At 37.1% G+C, this 16,965-nt stretch overlaps 2 protein-coding genes across 5 annotated transcripts in view; one reads left to right on the top strand and one right to left on the bottom strand.

Moving 5' to 3' along the window:
• DCP2 (decapping mRNA 2) overlaps positions 1-12,472 on the top strand; it is a 30,445-nt gene extending 17,973 nt beyond the window's left edge. Inside the window, exons 6-11 of one of the 2 annotated variants that reach the window (XM_031609901.2) lie at positions 1,660-1,772; positions 1,880-1,987; positions 2,731-2,854; positions 3,383-3,487; positions 6,159-6,210; positions 7,039-12,472. In XM_031609901.2, coding sequence (XP_031465761.1) covers positions 1,660-1,772; positions 1,880-1,987; positions 2,731-2,854; positions 3,383-3,487; positions 6,159-6,210; positions 7,039-7,202 — 666 coding nt within the window. In that variant the 3' untranslated portion in view covers positions 7,203-12,472. Of the gene's footprint in view, positions 1-1,659; positions 1,773-1,879; positions 1,988-2,730; positions 2,855-3,382; positions 3,488-6,158; positions 6,211-7,035 lie in introns of both variants that reach the window. The other variant, XM_031609900.2, reaches the window with a different exon arrangement.
• Positions 12,473-13,112: 640 nt separating this feature from the next.
• MCC (MCC regulator of Wnt signaling pathway) overlaps positions 13,113-16,965 on the bottom strand; it is a 182,413-nt gene continuing 178,560 nt past the window's right edge. For all 3 annotated transcript variants that reach the window (XM_090132372.1, XM_031609899.2, XM_090132373.1), the window contains one exon: positions 13,113-16,572. In XM_090132372.1, the coding sequence (XP_089988498.1) occupies positions 16,392-16,572 (181 nt within the window). In that variant the 3' untranslated portion in view covers positions 13,113-16,391. The remainder of the gene's footprint in view (positions 16,573-16,965) is intronic.

The following is a 16,965-nucleotide window of genomic DNA, read 5'->3' as shown; positions in this document are numbered from 1 at the left end:
GGTACTGCTGAACAGGGCATCTGGCTTTCTAAATTGGAAAATGAACTAATAGTTGATGGCACAGGAGTCTCTTTGTTATTTCTTGCACCAGAGATCTATTTTTCAAAAGTGATTCAACACTGAACTTCAGTAGTACCACTTCAGTTGCAAGTAAAAGAGGATGAATAGCAAGGTTCTTTTCAGTGAAGAATAAATACCACTCACGCTATCTTTTCTTTACTCCCACACAGATGGTCACTACTTTGTATAGTTATTATAATAATAGGTACTTGTCTTACTGGTGAAGTATGTTCTTCATTTGATCTAATGAAAATCCACACACACCACTTCAGTATTACTTGCAGAGTTGTACTGGAAAACCCTTTCAGTTTATAACTTTCCATAATATTCCTCTTAACCAGACCTGGGATTTTGCAGCTAAATTCTGCCATGGAAAAGTTCATGTAGGGTCTTATGTACTATATATATTCAAAATTCCTGATTTTTCCCACTCATTGCAAAACATAAAATATAGAGTTTTAATTGTTAAAACTACAATGTAAAAATTCTAATGTGTATTTATCTTCATTTTAAAAAAAATTCTATAACAGAACTTGAAACTTACTCTGCAAAGAAAATTCCCTTGTTTTTGATGTTTTTTTAAACTTGTATGGGTGGACTAGTTTCAGTGGCGTTTTAAATAAAAGCAGCATGATTACTAGTAGCTTTGAAAATTTAAATCCTCTCCTATTTTATGGCATTCAGTGTGCAGTGGGCTTTTTGTTTGTTTTTGTGAAATGTTTATTCAGGATTTAGTTGCTGGATAATATATCTCAAGTTTTAGGTATATCTTCTAAGTATGTGATACATGGTTCGTTATTCCACAGTTACAGTGGGTCAATCAATTCAAGCATTAGATAGCATTTTGTGGAAAGTTGCCATTGCAATCTGTTGAAATCTTTCTTTCTAATTTTTTTATTAGGAATATGTTCTGGTTTAAGCTGGCAGGTGGCTCAGCGCTGCACAGTCATTTGCTCAGTCTTCCCTGACTTCCCAATGGGATGGGAGAGAATCAAAAGGAAAAAACAAACACAGTAGAACTTGTCAGCTGGGCGAAAGCTATTTACTAAGAGAAAAGGATAATAATTATCACAAAAATATACATACATATATATATTACATATGATTCATATATATATCACACATATATGAAATGCACGTTTATATATATATATATATATATATATGTGAATGTATATAACTAGTGATGCACAAGCAATTGCTCACCACCCCCAACTGATGCCTGTCTAGCCCTCCTAGCAGCACAAGAGAGCCAGAAGAACTCTTATCCCCTTCAAAACTTCCACGTGATGTCATATGGTTTGGAATATCCCTTTGGCCAATTTAAGTCAGCTGTCCCGATTCTTTCCTCCCCAGCCCCTTAGGCCTTTTGCTGTGAATGGCTTGGTTCCATACAACACTGCTTAGCAGTAACTGTAGACATAGTTCTGTTAGCAACATTGTTTTTCTTCTAGAGCCAAAACAAAGCATAGTACCAGACACCCTGAAGAAAATAATTCCATCCCAGATGAAATTAATAATAATATGTTTGATACACACTTGTAACATTCTCTAGGCTATGGCAGTGGATATTTTGATTTTTTTTTCTTGTTTTTCTAGAACATTGAGTGGTTTTCCATCGATAAATTACCATGCCACAGAAATGACATGACCCCCAAGTCCAAGCTAGGTTTGGCACCTAACAAATTTTTTATGGCCATTCCTTTTATCAGGTATGTTCAAGATGAGGTAAATGCTAGGTCAGTGCCTATTGAAAAACTTTCATTTCTTTAGATTTCTTTCAGTAAGCAGATATTTTTGAACTTCTGCTTGCTTACAGGCCACTGAGGGAATGGATTTCACGAAGAAATGGAGGAGATTCCTCAGATAGTGACAGATTTTCACCTACAGGGAGTACACCCTCTAAGCCCAACTTGGAAAAAGCTAGGTAAGAACCAGGTCAGTTTAACATCTCCACATCCTTTCGTAAAATAGTGGTCATACAAACCTGATTGTCCTTTCTCTGAGGAATCTATTCCAGTAATAGTGTGCTAATTAAAAATAAATAAAAAATAATAATAATTAAGGGTTTATCTCAGAGGCCTGTAAACAGGATTGAAAGTTAATAGTTGTTGTCATTTCCAGTTTTTTAGTAAATTCTGAAGTGTCCAGAAATTAGGCGATTCCTTGATTCCTGTTCGTAGGAACAGCAACAACAAAAAAGACATGAAAACAAAAAACAACAACAACAAAACAAAACAGAAAAAGGCTCTCTAAAGACGAAGCAGTGTTGTAAAGTAACATAACATATAGTAACTAGATAAAACCTATGTGAATCAGTAGAGAGGGAACAAGTGCTGCTGGTTTCTCTTTCAGCTAGGATAAAAGTGATAGAGCAAACTTAAAACCTGGACTCTCAAAAATAAGATTTCGGTAATGTGAATGAGGTCAGCAACACAGTGTATTATGAATGATAATGTGGGCTTAGATTGCCGCTGATGTTGAACTTGGTCTTCCTATCTGCAGCCAGAACAAAGCTGGATGAGTGAAGTGATTGGTATTACATTTTCCACGCTAGATTACTTAAGCTTGTCTTCCAAGTTGTTGTCAAATGCAGAAAAATCGTTGTATTCCTGTTCTGCAACGAATAGGCTTTATGATGTATTGTAAACTCTTGTTTTCATGTACTAGATCCAGACTTCGTAGTAGTCAACAGCTGTTTACAGATGGCTGTACAGCAGAGCAGTGGGTGAAGCAAAAGCAGCAACAAAAGCCATGTAATCATCCTGAGATGTCTGAGGTGTCAAAAACAAAGGTAGGCTGTTCCTTAGTCAAACATGTGCATCTGGTCTTAATTAAAATAGATGCATTTTTTTTGTAAGTGTTATTCCCTGGAACTAAAATACTGAATTTTATGAACATAGCATGCAAAATAAAAAAATAAAATTAAAAAAAAAAAAAAGGAAATGGCAAGGAAACAAACAAAATGTAGGGATTTGGCTTATTTGCTTGGTACTGATGTTAGAAGTGATCGATATTAGGTGGTAGTTGTTACATTATATGTAGGCAGTAATTACTTTTCATTTTCATTTCAAGACATTGTTGTGGTGTCTTTCATAATTTCGAAATACTTTGGGTATCACTGGTATGCATGTTGTAGTTGTGCAACGGACTAAATAGCTGATGACTTGAATGCATGATTGGCTAATTTCAGTGTACTTCAGTTAATCTAAAAATCATGTCAAATGTTTTAGGGTTATTTGGAGGAAATTAGGAAGTGTCAGTAATGTCTTATGCTGCCATTTAAACTCTTCTCTTGACTACCTTTTGGACATAATGGCAGAGTCAGAGCTTGAAGGGCAATGGCAGAAAGCAGAATCAAGACACTCCTGCCCAAAAGAGGAGAAATGGAGTCCACAGTCAACCAGCTAAGCAAAATCATGCCTTGGTAAGAAAAATTTAGTGGCTATTTCAGTAGTTAACAGTAATGTTTAATACATGTCCCGGCAGAAGTCCTGCTAAAGGAAAGTGCAGTGCATATCATGGATCATAAAACGGCTTGGGTTGGAAGGGACCTCAGGGACCATCCAGTTCCAACCTCCTACCATGGGCAGGATTGCCACCCACCTGATAAGGTTGCCCAAGGCCACATCCCACCTGGCCTTGAACACCTCCAGGGATGGGGCACCCACAGCTTTTCTGGGCAGCCTGTACCAGTGCCTCACCACCCTCTGAGTAATAATTTCCTCCTGATATCTAATCTACATCTTCCCTCTTTTTAAGAACATTCCCTCAATGTCCTGTCACAGTCATACCACATGTAAAATCTGTCTCCCTCCTGCTTGTAAGCTTCTCTCATGTACTGGAAGGCTACAGTGAGGTCTCCCTAGAGCCTTCTCCATGCTAAACAAGCCAACTCCCTTAGCCTTTAGTCATAGGAGAGGTACTCCAGCCCTCTGACCATCTTTTCGACCCTGCTCTGGACCCACTCCAACAGCTCTGTGTCTTTCTTGTGCTTAAAGCCAAAGGCGTGGATGCACTACTCCAGATGAGCCCTCACAAGACCTCACAATGGCAGAGTAGAGGGGGATAGTCACTTCCCTCTCGCTGCTGGCCGTTCTTCTTTTGATGCATCTCAGGATACAGTTGTCTTTTTGGGCTACAGGTGCGCGCTTCTGGCTTGTGTCCTCTGCAGAGTTGGTGTCAAGGATTCCTTCTCCCAGTCTGTACTCATGTCTTGGTCCTTACCCAAGTGCAGCACTCTGCCTTTAAACTACTATAATCTCATTGGGGTCACATGGGCTCCCTGCCAGCCTTGTACAGTCCCTCTGGACAGCATCCCTCCTTTTTGCTGTAATAACTGCACCACTTATCCTGAGGTTGTCAGCAAACTTGCTAAGGGTGCACTCAAACCCACTGTCTGTGTCATTTATAAAGATGTTAAAGAGCTCTGGTTTGTAGGAATAAGACATTTCCTATCTAATGAGCACATGGACCTACAAATAGTGTATCCTTCCTTTGAAGTTTGCACTTTGGAAGCCAAGCTTATTTTAGCTGTTGAAAAAATCAGACATTTCACTAGATAACCCTTCTGCAGCTTCCCTAGTTTCAGTATGTCATAGTTTCTTAATGCTTATGTTTTACCCATTATTGTAAAATAAATAAATAAATAATTTGATACAGAATGATTAGATACATTTATTATTTTTCTCCTCAGTAGCAAAAATGTTGATATACAGACTTGCCTAGCATGCCATTATCTCATATAATTTTTAATTAAATTGCAGTATGACTTCTTTGGTTTGTTACCTTTCACATGCAGTAGTAACTAACCGTACTTGTCCCCAAAGTTTTGATGGCTGGGAGAAGGAGACACTATATATTATCTCTTTGAAATTCTTTCCCCACAGCTCTTTCTCAGTCAAATTCTGTGTTACTGATTCATGTGCAGCTGTGAGTCCCAATTCTCCATTCAGCACAGCTGGCTTTAGTTTCTCTTGATTATTGGCTTTAGATTCTTCCCATTCTGGTTGTTAACTTTTCTGATTTTCTTGAAAAAATGGAAACACAGTAACTTCCTTCATTCTGCGAAGTTCTTTTCATAGCAAGAAATAGTTAGTTGCTTTTAGGTCTAAGAGCAGAAGAATAGAATAATTGACTGCAGAAATTTAGCTGCGTAGAAAAACAAGGTGAGTCTCTAGAATCTTGATGGAAACTGGTGGCAGTGCTAATACTGTGGAGTCACAGTCTATGCTTTTTAGCGACTTTGCTAAATACCTCTAGTGTTTCACTTGCATTTCCATGATTTTAATCTCTTGAAATTTAAACACTTCATGCCCCAGAGATAATTTTCTAATGAAGTTTACAGCCTTGCTGCTCTGAAATTTACATAATGCAGAGAGCCATGCTTTTCTCTGTATGCTTACAGCATATCTAGGGCTAACAAATCATCCCTAGAGAATTCTAAGTTTGTGTCTCTAATGCATAGTAATCTAATTGGCAGTGGTTGGCTGCTTGCAAATACACTCCTCTCAATTTCTGGGACAAAGAATAGGCTTATGTATGTGCAACTTCAAGTCCACACTATCATGCTGTAAGACCTTTCTGGCTTACGACATTTAGAAAACAGAATTTTTGTTTTTCTTAAAAGCTTGCATTTTGAAAATGATTGGTTGGTAGTTACTAGGTTAGGATTTTTGGATTATTAAGAGAAGATTTTTGTACTCAGCGTGGTGAGGCATTGGCACAGGCTGCCCAGAGAAGTTGTGGATGCCCCATCCCTGGAGGTGTTCAAGGCCAGGTGGGATGGAGTCATGGGCAGCCTGATGTGGTGGGTGGCAGCCCTGCCAGTTGGAAATGGGTGGGCTTTAAGGTCCTTTCCAATCTGATCCACAATATGAAGATTGCAGTGTTTCTGAAAGATTTATGGACTTGCTGTTAGTAAGGTCCATAACATCACAGAATTTATCCTGAGTTGTAAGCAACACAACTCACAGAGGATGCATGTCAAAGCAAAAATAGCAAGTAATTTCTTAGCAGACACTTAAGCTACACTCCCAAGAGATATAATGCTGTGTTTTCTTAATTAAGTGTAATGTGTTTTTGTTCTCTTAAACCAGAAATGTGAAAAAAAGCTTAATCCAAGAAAACTTCAAGATAACTTTGAAACAGGTAAGTACATTCTGAATTTCCATCTAAAGTCATAGAATCACTGAAGTTGTGAAGGATGACCTTTAAGATCATTTTGTCCAAACACTAATCCCTGTCCAATACTAATCCGTGTCCCTAAACTCTATGTTCACACATCTCCAGGGATAAGTGCCTCCAGGGATTCATGCTTTGAAGTCATGCACTGAAGGCTGAACTCACCTTACATACTATGTTTGGGATTTTTTCCTTGTTTGCCAGTCTACAGGTGTTATTTTCTAAGGAAGTCCACATTAACCAAATGGAAAACATTTGGTTAACTTAATGTTGTAAAATATATTGGTTTTGCAATTCTCCTCAGTTGTGAAAGTTGTCAGATTACATCCTATTGGTGGGTGAAAAATACCTAAAAACTGGTTTACAAAATTAGCATTTCAGCTAACAGAATGCTGGTGATTAAGTAAGAGTTGGTTCAGGGCTTTCTGTCCTGCTAGTAATAAGCTGTAGGTGATAACTGGCATACTCTGGAGTGTTTGTGTAGTTTTTTATTTCCTGCTTAGAAAGTAGGATTGCATTTATTTACTTCTTTACAAGTTATACATTGCAAAACAGCAGCATCACAGAAAAACTAGCAATTGAAATTGTCTTCAAATTGCTGTGACTTCTAATATTTGTTCTAGCTGGTAGATTTCTAAGTATGGCTTTTTGATCATAAGCAAAAAGTGATAAGTCAGACAACAGTTTTTCCAGTTTTATTAATTAGATATAAGTTCAGGTATGGCTTTGTATTGTCAACAATTTTCTTACGACTAGACACTTAAAATTGATTTCATGTTTTTTCTCTTTTAGCAGATGCAGCATATGAGATCTGCTGTTCTGGTGAAGATTTGCTGCAGGAACATGTAGAGGGGCACTCTGTGGCATGCAATGGCAATTACAAATTCGCTTTCTCATCTAGAGCTTTCTTGAGTTTCAAGTTTGACCACAATGCCATAATGAAATGTTTTGACCTCTGACAGCAAATCTTTTACGAACAAAGTTCAGACTTGCCTGTTGCAATTGAGGGGGTTTCTTATCTAGCCTTACTCTTTCTCAGGAGTTTTTTAATTACTGTTGTTGAATTTTTGTTGTTGTTCATTTGTTTTTAAATGCAATGCAGGGACTGACTGGTGGTTTGGAAGGGTTTGTTCTCTTTGCAGTTTCAGAGTGGCATAGTCAAGTGTTGCACTTTAAATGCAGTATAGCCTTTGTCCACAAAAGTACCTTTCCAACCCTCAGTTTACTTGTTCCTAGCCATGCATTAGAGGGCATTCTTTTTCCTCATTTTTTTGACTTGTGTTTTTTTCGGATTGTCATTGACATTGACTTTTTTTTTTTGTACTGCTGGAGTACACCAGCTTGTTAGACTTCTAACTGCTCTGATGTAAATTATTGGACTTGTTAGTCATTATTTTATAGTGCATTGCAATATTATGGCAGCGGCAATGAAACTGGTTCTCAGAGGACTCCTCTGTCTGTCCTGGTAATTTTGAAACCGGAAGTTGCACATTTCAAACCTTGCCTCAGCCTATTATCCTTTCCTTTTCCTGATTGTTTGCCCACTGTATCTTCCCTCCTTCACACTGAAAATGAACTTCTGTTGGCTGGCAATCAGTAGTACATGGGTCAAATTATAGCAGTTTGACTTCTCAGGTACCTACTCTGCCACTGTTTCTGGCAAGGATATGCAGACTAGGTAGAACTTAGCCATTCAGAGTGTCTAACTTCAACTCTTACCCAGCTGGGAACAGCACATAAAAAGAAGTTAAGAAGTTCTGTGTTATCCCAGTTGTAGCTGCTTTCAAAAAAGAAAATCTCAAACTTGCTTGTGGGAGGTTTCTTGTGGAGAATTTATACTGAATGTAAATAAGCCTCTACATCTTGCCAGGAGGAAAGAAGGTGCATGGATAATAGAATCGTCGTGTAACACTAAATGACTTAATCAGGCTTGCAATAACTATTCTAAGGATGTCCAGTATTGTATTCCGTGCTGTTGTCGTCAGTTCTTTCCTTTAGTTTATGCTCTGTATATGTATATATATACATATATATAGTAGTATGAATTGCACTTGCAGTTAGCATTTTAATGATGTAGCTTCAGTCATTTTCAGCTACAAAATTTTCTTAGTAATAATATCAAATGTACAAAGAAAAAAAAAAAGCAGTAACAGTTGAGGTGATGAACTGTTAAGTTTTAAATCACTTTGATTCATGTTAGTGATTTGAACACAAGCTTTGCAGTTGAGAGTAACACACTGAATTTATTTGATACAGCAGCTTGTGTTATCAGGCATATTGTCCCAGATTTAAAAATGGACTTCCATCTAAAACTAAGATGTGTGATTAGTAACTTTCACGCTGAATGAACTAGGCCTTCCTCTCTCATTCAGAGTGTATGCACCGAGTCTTTATGCAACTCATGTGGCTCCAAAAACACAATCCTTGTCTTCCTTTAACTACCCTGCTTCAATTATTATCTAGTGTTTTTCCTCAGAAATAGCTTTAGAATTTGGCTTGTTTTATCTGCCTGATGCCAGGTGATTTGGGACTCCAGTGCTCTAACACTTTTGGCAACAGGAATTGTGGATTTTTCTGTCAATTAACAGGAAAAACAGACTACAGCAGTTCTTCCTTCTGGAGGACAAGAGTCCTAAGGGCCTTGTTTTTCAAGACCAAATAATGAAATAACTCAATCTAGCTTTGTCCCACCTTGTTTTAAAAATAAATACATAAATAAATCCAAAGGCTGTTCAAAACATTAAATTGAAAAGTACAGTAAGTGAAAAGGTGGGATAATGCTGGAGGAGATTACTCAGCTTCAGGTAAAAGTAATCCTTAGTTAATGTCTCTAGTGCAAGTAGTTGATTTCCCAGCAAAAGTGCCTTTACTCATGGTGAGGCGGAAGTTTGTATTCATATCTGGAGGCTGCTGCTGCCTGTGAGGTTAGCAAGACTCTCCTACGGCATGATTCAGTATCAGGCTGTGGAAATCTGAAAAATGTAGGTTGATATTTTTAAAAAGCTATATTTCATGTAGTGCTCTGTGAAATAAGGGGAATGTTGATGAAACCATGAATTTGGAACTTCTGTCATAGACAGAGGAAGTCTTTAAAATGAAGCGTGTCCTATGAATAGGAGTTGCTGGGTGCTTTCTCTTCACTGGATCATTTTTTTTTGTTCCTAGTGAAAGCCTGGCTCAGTGTAAGAGAGGCTGATTGCTTCATTAAGCAGCCCAAAGCGGGGCTTATACACATTAATGATTTTAGTAAATCTAGCCTTAATGTGAGTTGCAAATAAATGTGATAAATATGCAATAACTTTTACTTCTTTGTATAAGGGTACTGTTCCTTGTAGTATTATTGCTTTCTGCTTCCTAAGTAAGGTTGCTAAAATGTGAGTGTGGTGGCATGTGACCTATGGTTTCCATCATGCCCTGCACTGTTAACATTTTGGATTGTTTACTATTAGTTCATGTTCTTATTTCACCATCATTTTATAGTTAAATATATTTCCAAGTTTAGAAGTATACAGTTTACATTCTTTTCTGTAAAACAGTGAAGAAACAACAAGTGAGAGATTTTAATTCAGTTTTTATTTTTGGCAGCTAGACACAGGGAGATAAGTAACTGCATGCCAGACTTAAGAGGTGATGTCAGGATGCTTGATAAAATAAGACAGAATGTTCCCCTGGAAGAGGGGTCATTCAGAGTATGAAAGGTCACTCAGTTTTCTTGAAATTGAAGAAGGTATGGAATGTCCAAATTACAACATAAAAACAACAAATGTTTGGGTAGTAGGAATCTACTACTGGTTTGCTATTTCTAGTACCACATAAATTCTCTGTCTTGGTGGAGCTTTATGGCATCCTTCCACCATGCAGAATGCCTTGAAGATTGACTGAAGAGTGATCTGCCAAATTGAATTAAGGATGTTCCATACTGTTGCATTAACTTCAGCTCCTTGATGTACATGTATGCTTCTGAAAATACCTGTGTCTTGCATAGTTTGAAGTCAGAAAATGGTGGTATTGAGAAAAGGGGATATAGCTTTATTTACTGCACAACCAAGGCTTTTTAATTTTTTTTTTTACACAACTTAATTTTAGACCAAACCTGCGTAAGTAGCTTGTGACACAATTTTGATTCTAGTTCTTTTACCAGGCATCTGTGCTGTGCTCCAATCTTCCAGATCTAGTTTAGTGAACTGAGAACAATGCTGATTGTGTTTTGCCTTCACCTACTTGAGACTGTTGTTTATGTAGCAGTTACATTCGTAAACAAGGCAGACGGAATCTGGCTATTCTAATAGACTTGCTCTCAGATTGAACACTGTTTTCCAACTCTTTGTGTTTATTGATTTGCAGTGTGTATCTGCACTCTTACCATTCCAGTATGACAAGCAAGAGTCTGCATTTGGAATCCAAGAGCTGAAATGTCCCAGGGGTACAGATGGCACTGCTACTCCATAGGTGACATAGGTTAATTCTCAACTATTTTTTTTTTGAAAGAAATTCTAAGCAACAGATTTTTTCAGAGATAAACTAATGTGCCTTCATCTTTTAAATTACGAAGTTACATTCTGAGAACTAGTAGAATAGCCTCCCTTGTTGATTTAAAAGCAGATTATTCACAGAAAATTGAGCTTGCACTATAACTGTTGAAGAATCTGGTGCTTACGTGTGACTTCATGCAAATTTCAGCTTGTTTTTGTTAATAAAATATTTCAGCTTTTGAAGCAACCAAAATAATTTGTGGTAAATTTCTACGAACTGAAGGTGCTTTTACAGTAAATTAGGCTTGGAAATGTCTCTACTCTTGCATAACAGATTTTTGTTCTAATGTGTTTATAGTTGTAGTCTAGTTCAAGAATGAAAGAAGTAGGTGAAGTATGAGTATCAGCACTGTTCTTAATACTGTACATATGCACTGATAGATGCAGAATGATTTGTGCTGTGTGTGCATTTAACTGTTTCAAGTAGGTTGTGAACTTACAAGCAAGAAAACGTAGCAATTACATTGGCCATGTTCAGGATCATACAAGATGAAATTACTTGGATTAGAAGGAGTACATTAAAATCTAATGCTTGGGTTCTAACCTGTCTTTTCATTAAGAGTGTAAGGTTAAAATAGACCAACTTACAGATTCCAATTTACTGGAACACTTACTTTTAAATAGTTCTCAGCTGTGGAATATTTCTTGGAAGAAAAATGTGTCTTCAGTTTGTCTTTCAAAGTTGGGGAGAAACAAGCGTACTTTTTTTTTTTTCACGGGGTACAAAATGTTTAAAATTTAGTAGGTCTACCCTGAATTTTATGGAAAATACTTGATCAGAAGAACTAACTTGCAATTTGTTTCCATTATGGGTTATACTTCAGTGCCCTGAAGAAGATAACTACATCCCATGGAGTGCTGATTTTAAAATAGGCATCCACAGCTCTTTAAGAATACAGCACCTACAAACTCAGTTCTCTACCACACACTTTTAACTGATAGAAGTTTACTTGCAACTTTTTTAAAGCATGTTTGAATAAAATTATTAAACTGGGGAGGCAAACCATTTATTCTTACTGTTTGGGTGCATATTTCTGTTATACAGGAAAAGTTTGTAAAATTGCATGATTTAACAGCTCTCAGCAAATACTTCTCAAGCCTATAATTAAGACAGGATCCTTAAGGAATTTTACCATGTCTGCAGTACTTCAGCCTTGAGGACCAGTCCATCCAGATCTGCAAGAAACTTCAACATATGGAAAAAAAACAAAAGAAAAACAAAAAAGAAGCCAAGACAAACAAGCCCACAAAAATAAAAAACCCCAACAACAACAACAAAAAGAAGAAAAGAGACCCTACAGAGGAAAGTGGGGGTTTGTTCATTAATTCTGGTTTAATGCTGAATACCTATACATGTTCTAGGACTTGGACTGACTCAGATATTGCTGCCTGAAGAAAACTTTTCTGTGCAGTGTTGCATGCCTTGCAGCAAAATAGAGAGCCCATGTTTTATTCTGTGGCTCATGCATGATGGTTTATGTCTTCCTCCTGTTTCTTCAAAGAAAGAACTTAAATCTGTTTTCCTCACTGGTATGGAAGTGGCATATCAGTGCTAAGTAGAAAGTACTTACAGCTAGTTGTGGGTTGAACCTATGTAAAGTTACAGGTTTTATTCAATTTCCATTATGTTATCTTGAAGAGGGTTTGTATTGGTCAGCTCTTTGATTTTAGTAAATAAAATCTGTAACTATCTGTAACATCGGTTGTACTGATGATTGTGACTTTAGTTGTTATTCATGGATGTAGTAACTGAAGCACACAATTCAAAAAGCAATGATTAAATTGACATTTTCTTCCATAATGTAATTTCTCTCTAAAATTAAATGACTTTATGTACAATCTTACTGAAGTATAAGAGTTACTGATTAGAGTGAAATGTAAAGCCTGTGCTGCTAGTACAGCTTATTTTTTCACTGTGGAATGTTTAGTGTTGCCTTAAACAAGCTAGCAATACAGATTATGTTTGTGCCAGTGAAAACAGTAGTATTTTCATAGCCAGTCATAGAGCCCACTGAACACAATGGGAAGAAAAACCTTTTTTTTAAAATGTTAGACTAAGCAAGGGGAATATGTGATGTTCAGTCACTTCTAAGAACAAAATTTTTGGTCCACATAATTTGATATTAAAGTAACATACAGGATGTGTCCTTCCATTTGTGCTGTGTTCCCTGAGTCTGTAGGGGGTGTGTGGTAAGTACCTGTGTTCCTCAGCTCACTTACAGCACTCCTGGCAATGTCACACCATTCCCCTCAGTGACTTCTCTCAGGGAAGGTGACTGTGATGCCCCTTAGCAGAACCTCTGAGCAGTAAGATGACACGGTGTGGTAAAGCAACCCCAAGGAAAAGAAACAGCTTTAGAAATTTATTCAGAATATAAGAACATTTGTAAAATAAGTATTATAAATGTCTCTGTATAAATAAATGCAGTTTTTACAATTCTATATCAATAAACACAAAATAGCGATTTTACAGCAGCTAGGAGACTAAAAACCAGCAACACATTTAAAGCTATTTCAGCAAGGTGAAAAGATTCTAAAATTACAATGTATGGTACAGTATTAAATGAGGTTTTAAATGAGAAACTTCTAATAAAAACAGCAGAACAATACTGACATTAATGCGATTTTAGACGTGTGCTATAGCTAACAGTACATTCAAGCTGGTGAAGATTTATATGCTTAGTTAGAAAAAAAAAATACTTTTTTTCTGAACACAAAGAAATAAAAAGTTTCATGCACTCCAGCAATTAGGAAATAAGATGCCCTAAGATTAATTAATGAGTGAAGAACATGTGGTTCTTGCCAAAAGAAATGATTTTTCTTGCTTTGCTAATGTATTAATTCCACAAGTGTTAGGTGAGTTAAGTGTTAGGTCACTCAAGGTGATTTGTTTCAGTGATAAAATACCTGTCCATACACTGATGTGCTACCAGTTCACTTACTTACGGGCAACTTGCTTCTCAGTACTCAGTTGCAGGATTGGTGCCATTTTAATCAGAGATAACAATTTCCACAATACCAGTAAACCCTTCACCGTGTCCCTGCTGGCCTACTGTAGAATGTTGACAAGCAGTAGCTGATGGTTTAGGCACAGTGACTTTTGTTTTGGCAAATTAAAGCTGTTGCTGGGGCTGATACCAGTCTTGCTGTCCTACTTAAGACCTATGGGAAGAAAAGGAATGTGGCTTATATACAGTTAATGATTTATAATTCTTTGTGGAACACTTTTAGAGTGCTCTTGGTAGGGAAGATGCACAGTAAATGTAGTAAAACAACATTCAGTCTGTGCAGAACCAGCAAAGGAACTGCAAGGAACACTGCAACTTTCTATGCTTCCTAATGTACATCTTTCCCATAAAGACAGGTTCAAATGCTTTAAGCTTTATTGCATTACATGAACTTAATGGCGCCTTCAGCTACCCAGGAATAGAAAAATAGGGCATGAGGAAAGCCCGTGTAAGAGTACTGTCTAACTATCTTAAAGTGAAAGGTTTATTTCACTCTGACAATTTGAGATGACCTTACACTAAATGGGTGTTCTAGATCTGAGAAAAGAAAACTGTAAATGGCAGAGAAAATGATGAGCTGTGTACTTCAGACACAAGTGTGGTCAGCTACATGGCGAAAACAAAAAGTGCTATTGACAAGAAACTTGTTGACCAAGAATAACCAGGACATTTAGCAAAACCAGAGCAACACTATCTATTCCCTCAATAGTCTGGTTTCAAAAATATCCATTTGCATTATAAATTAAGAAGTACAATTAGTTGACAGAATGGACTTACCTAACCCAACCCCAGGGCATCACTACCTACAACTCAGTTTTGAAATCAGCATTGTTTTAATGTGCTGCTGCAATCAACCACTTAGGGTGCTGGCTTTGTTGCTGATCTATTACATTCCAGTGAAGTATAAATAATCATTACTACCCCAAGGAAAGAAGAAAATGGCAGCCACAATAGAATAGAATAGATATTACCTTCAGCGTGCTTTAGGAGTTTGACAGGTATGTTTGTCAATAAGTAAAACAGATGCCAGTAATGAAATCAGAGGTGTAATGAATAGAAACTGCTTCAGATGAAGTTGAAAACAACACTTAACAACACTTTTGTATTCTGAAAAGAAATTCTCACCCCTGTAAGCCTAAGCCACTACTAGATAAAACCAATCCTCTAGAAATACTTTGCTTGAACTATAAATTGTAGGACTAAATAAGAGAAATTTTTGTAATTCTACATAATAGAACTTGAGGTGCAATTCAGCACATAAAAACAATGATGGAGAACTCCTGAAGTCTGATTTACTGGAGAGAACTGAGCTTGAAGGTACATGCAAGGTACATGAGTAACAGCAACAGGCTTACAATGTTAATGTTTAGCCAAACTAAAACAAATGTAAACAAGGAAACTGTCTTCTGTACTCAGTCAAGACAAAACAAAATCCATTTAAAATGGGAACTAAGGCAGTCTCCCATCTTTGCTTTGTCGAGAAATCAAACCAATCCCCATGCTCCACTTAACACAATAGGCCAACATCTCTCAACTAATTCACACGATAATGCACTAACATGATGTGGCTTAAACAAAAGAACAGTAAAAGTAACAAAAGTTAACCTACAAAGCTCTATGAAGACTTCATTCACATTCTGTTTGTGGCTATACATCCATACACCTACACATTTATAGTTTTGTGTGTATGTATTCAATATGAAACAGGTACATTTCTACTAAGTACCTTTTTTTGGTTATAAGTATTAGAAGATGTCATTCTATCTCGACAGAAGAAAGATGAACTAAAATCTCCATAGGTGACAAAGGTTGCCTACCCTCTTTTGGAAAATTCCGGCTATGATGTACTGACAAGAAAACTCAACTTTCACAAATTACTTGCAAACAAACACCATGCAATGTAAATATATACCAGGTGATGGCTTCTAATCTCTGAACCAATCTTGGCACAGATTATTTATCTGGCATAGTAAAACTTACAGCCTTTAGTCCTCATACAGACTCATATGAAATAAACCATCCTCAGAAGAGATGCAACTTGTTTTAAAAACTGTTTCATCCCCTCCCCAAATCAAAAGCAGCTTTCCTACCTTATCAGCACTGTTAGTTAACAGTCATGCTACTGTGGAGCACAAAGCAAACAAGCCAATGAGCTTCCTGAACTGCAGCCTTCTGTTTAGATGGCTTGACCGTCTAAATGTGTTTTGAGTACAGCCGTGTGCAGAGGGACTTGGGAATCAGAAAAACTCAGATTACCTGCAACCTCCCAAATTAAGAACCTATCAACATAAAGTATTTTCCTATATCCTACTATCATCCATAGGACATAAAATGGAAGAGAACCTGTATGAGTAAAGACATAATGACACAGACAATGAACATAATTATAGCATGATAATTCAGGCACTGCCATTTTACATTATTAAACAGTCCTCAGTTAATGCTTAGATTATCCCCATAACTCCTGGCTGGACAGCTGAGATCTGAGAGATGGTGCTGAACTGTGCCTGATATTGATAGGTCAGACCTCAGCATTGAAGCAGCCTAAAAGCCAGCCTCCAAAATAAAGAAATTTGTGATGGCACTAAGATCTTTGAAAGAGATGCATTTAAAGTGAAGTTTCATTTGTGTGTGGTCTAGAGTTCTCTTCTTCTAGCAAAGCTATTCGTTGTTTGAGCATCCTGACTTGTGTTTCATGTCTCTCCACCATGGCCATCATTTGCGATTCCAGTTTCTTCAGCTTATTTTGATGCTTTTTCTTTGCTTTTTCATATGCTGCTACCAAGTTGCTGTTAGAAATACAAGGCAATACAAAGTCATTCAGAAAGCCTTGCTCACAGCAAGTGCAAAAAAATAACACCAACCAAAAACAGGGCCCTCAAAAATTTGTCCCTCTTCCTGAAATTTACTGGAGCTTTAAAACTCATTTGATCTGCAGCTCATTGATTCGAACATGAATCGGTGCTAACCTCTGTACGTTCTTTGGACAAATACACATCTTTACCAGTAAACTAGTTACTTGAAAATATTTGAACATATGGTTCAATATATGAAAAAGACTTGGTATACTAAATATGAGAGTTGGTATACTGTACTAAAACACTAAATATGTCATGCTCTATGATTCTCTTATGGCCAGAAATCTGATTACAAAAATCCAGCAGTGAGTAAACAGCTGCATT

Source organism: Phasianus colchicus, chromosome Z (genome assembly GCF_987193195.1).
Source record: "Phasianus colchicus chromosome Z, bPhaCol1.hap1.1, whole genome shotgun sequence".
NCBI classification, from domain to species: Eukaryota; Metazoa; Chordata; class Aves; order Galliformes; family Phasianidae; genus Phasianus; species Phasianus colchicus.
Note: the sequence above shows the minus strand (reverse complement) of the source record. Positions and strands in the feature narration are given on the sequence as shown.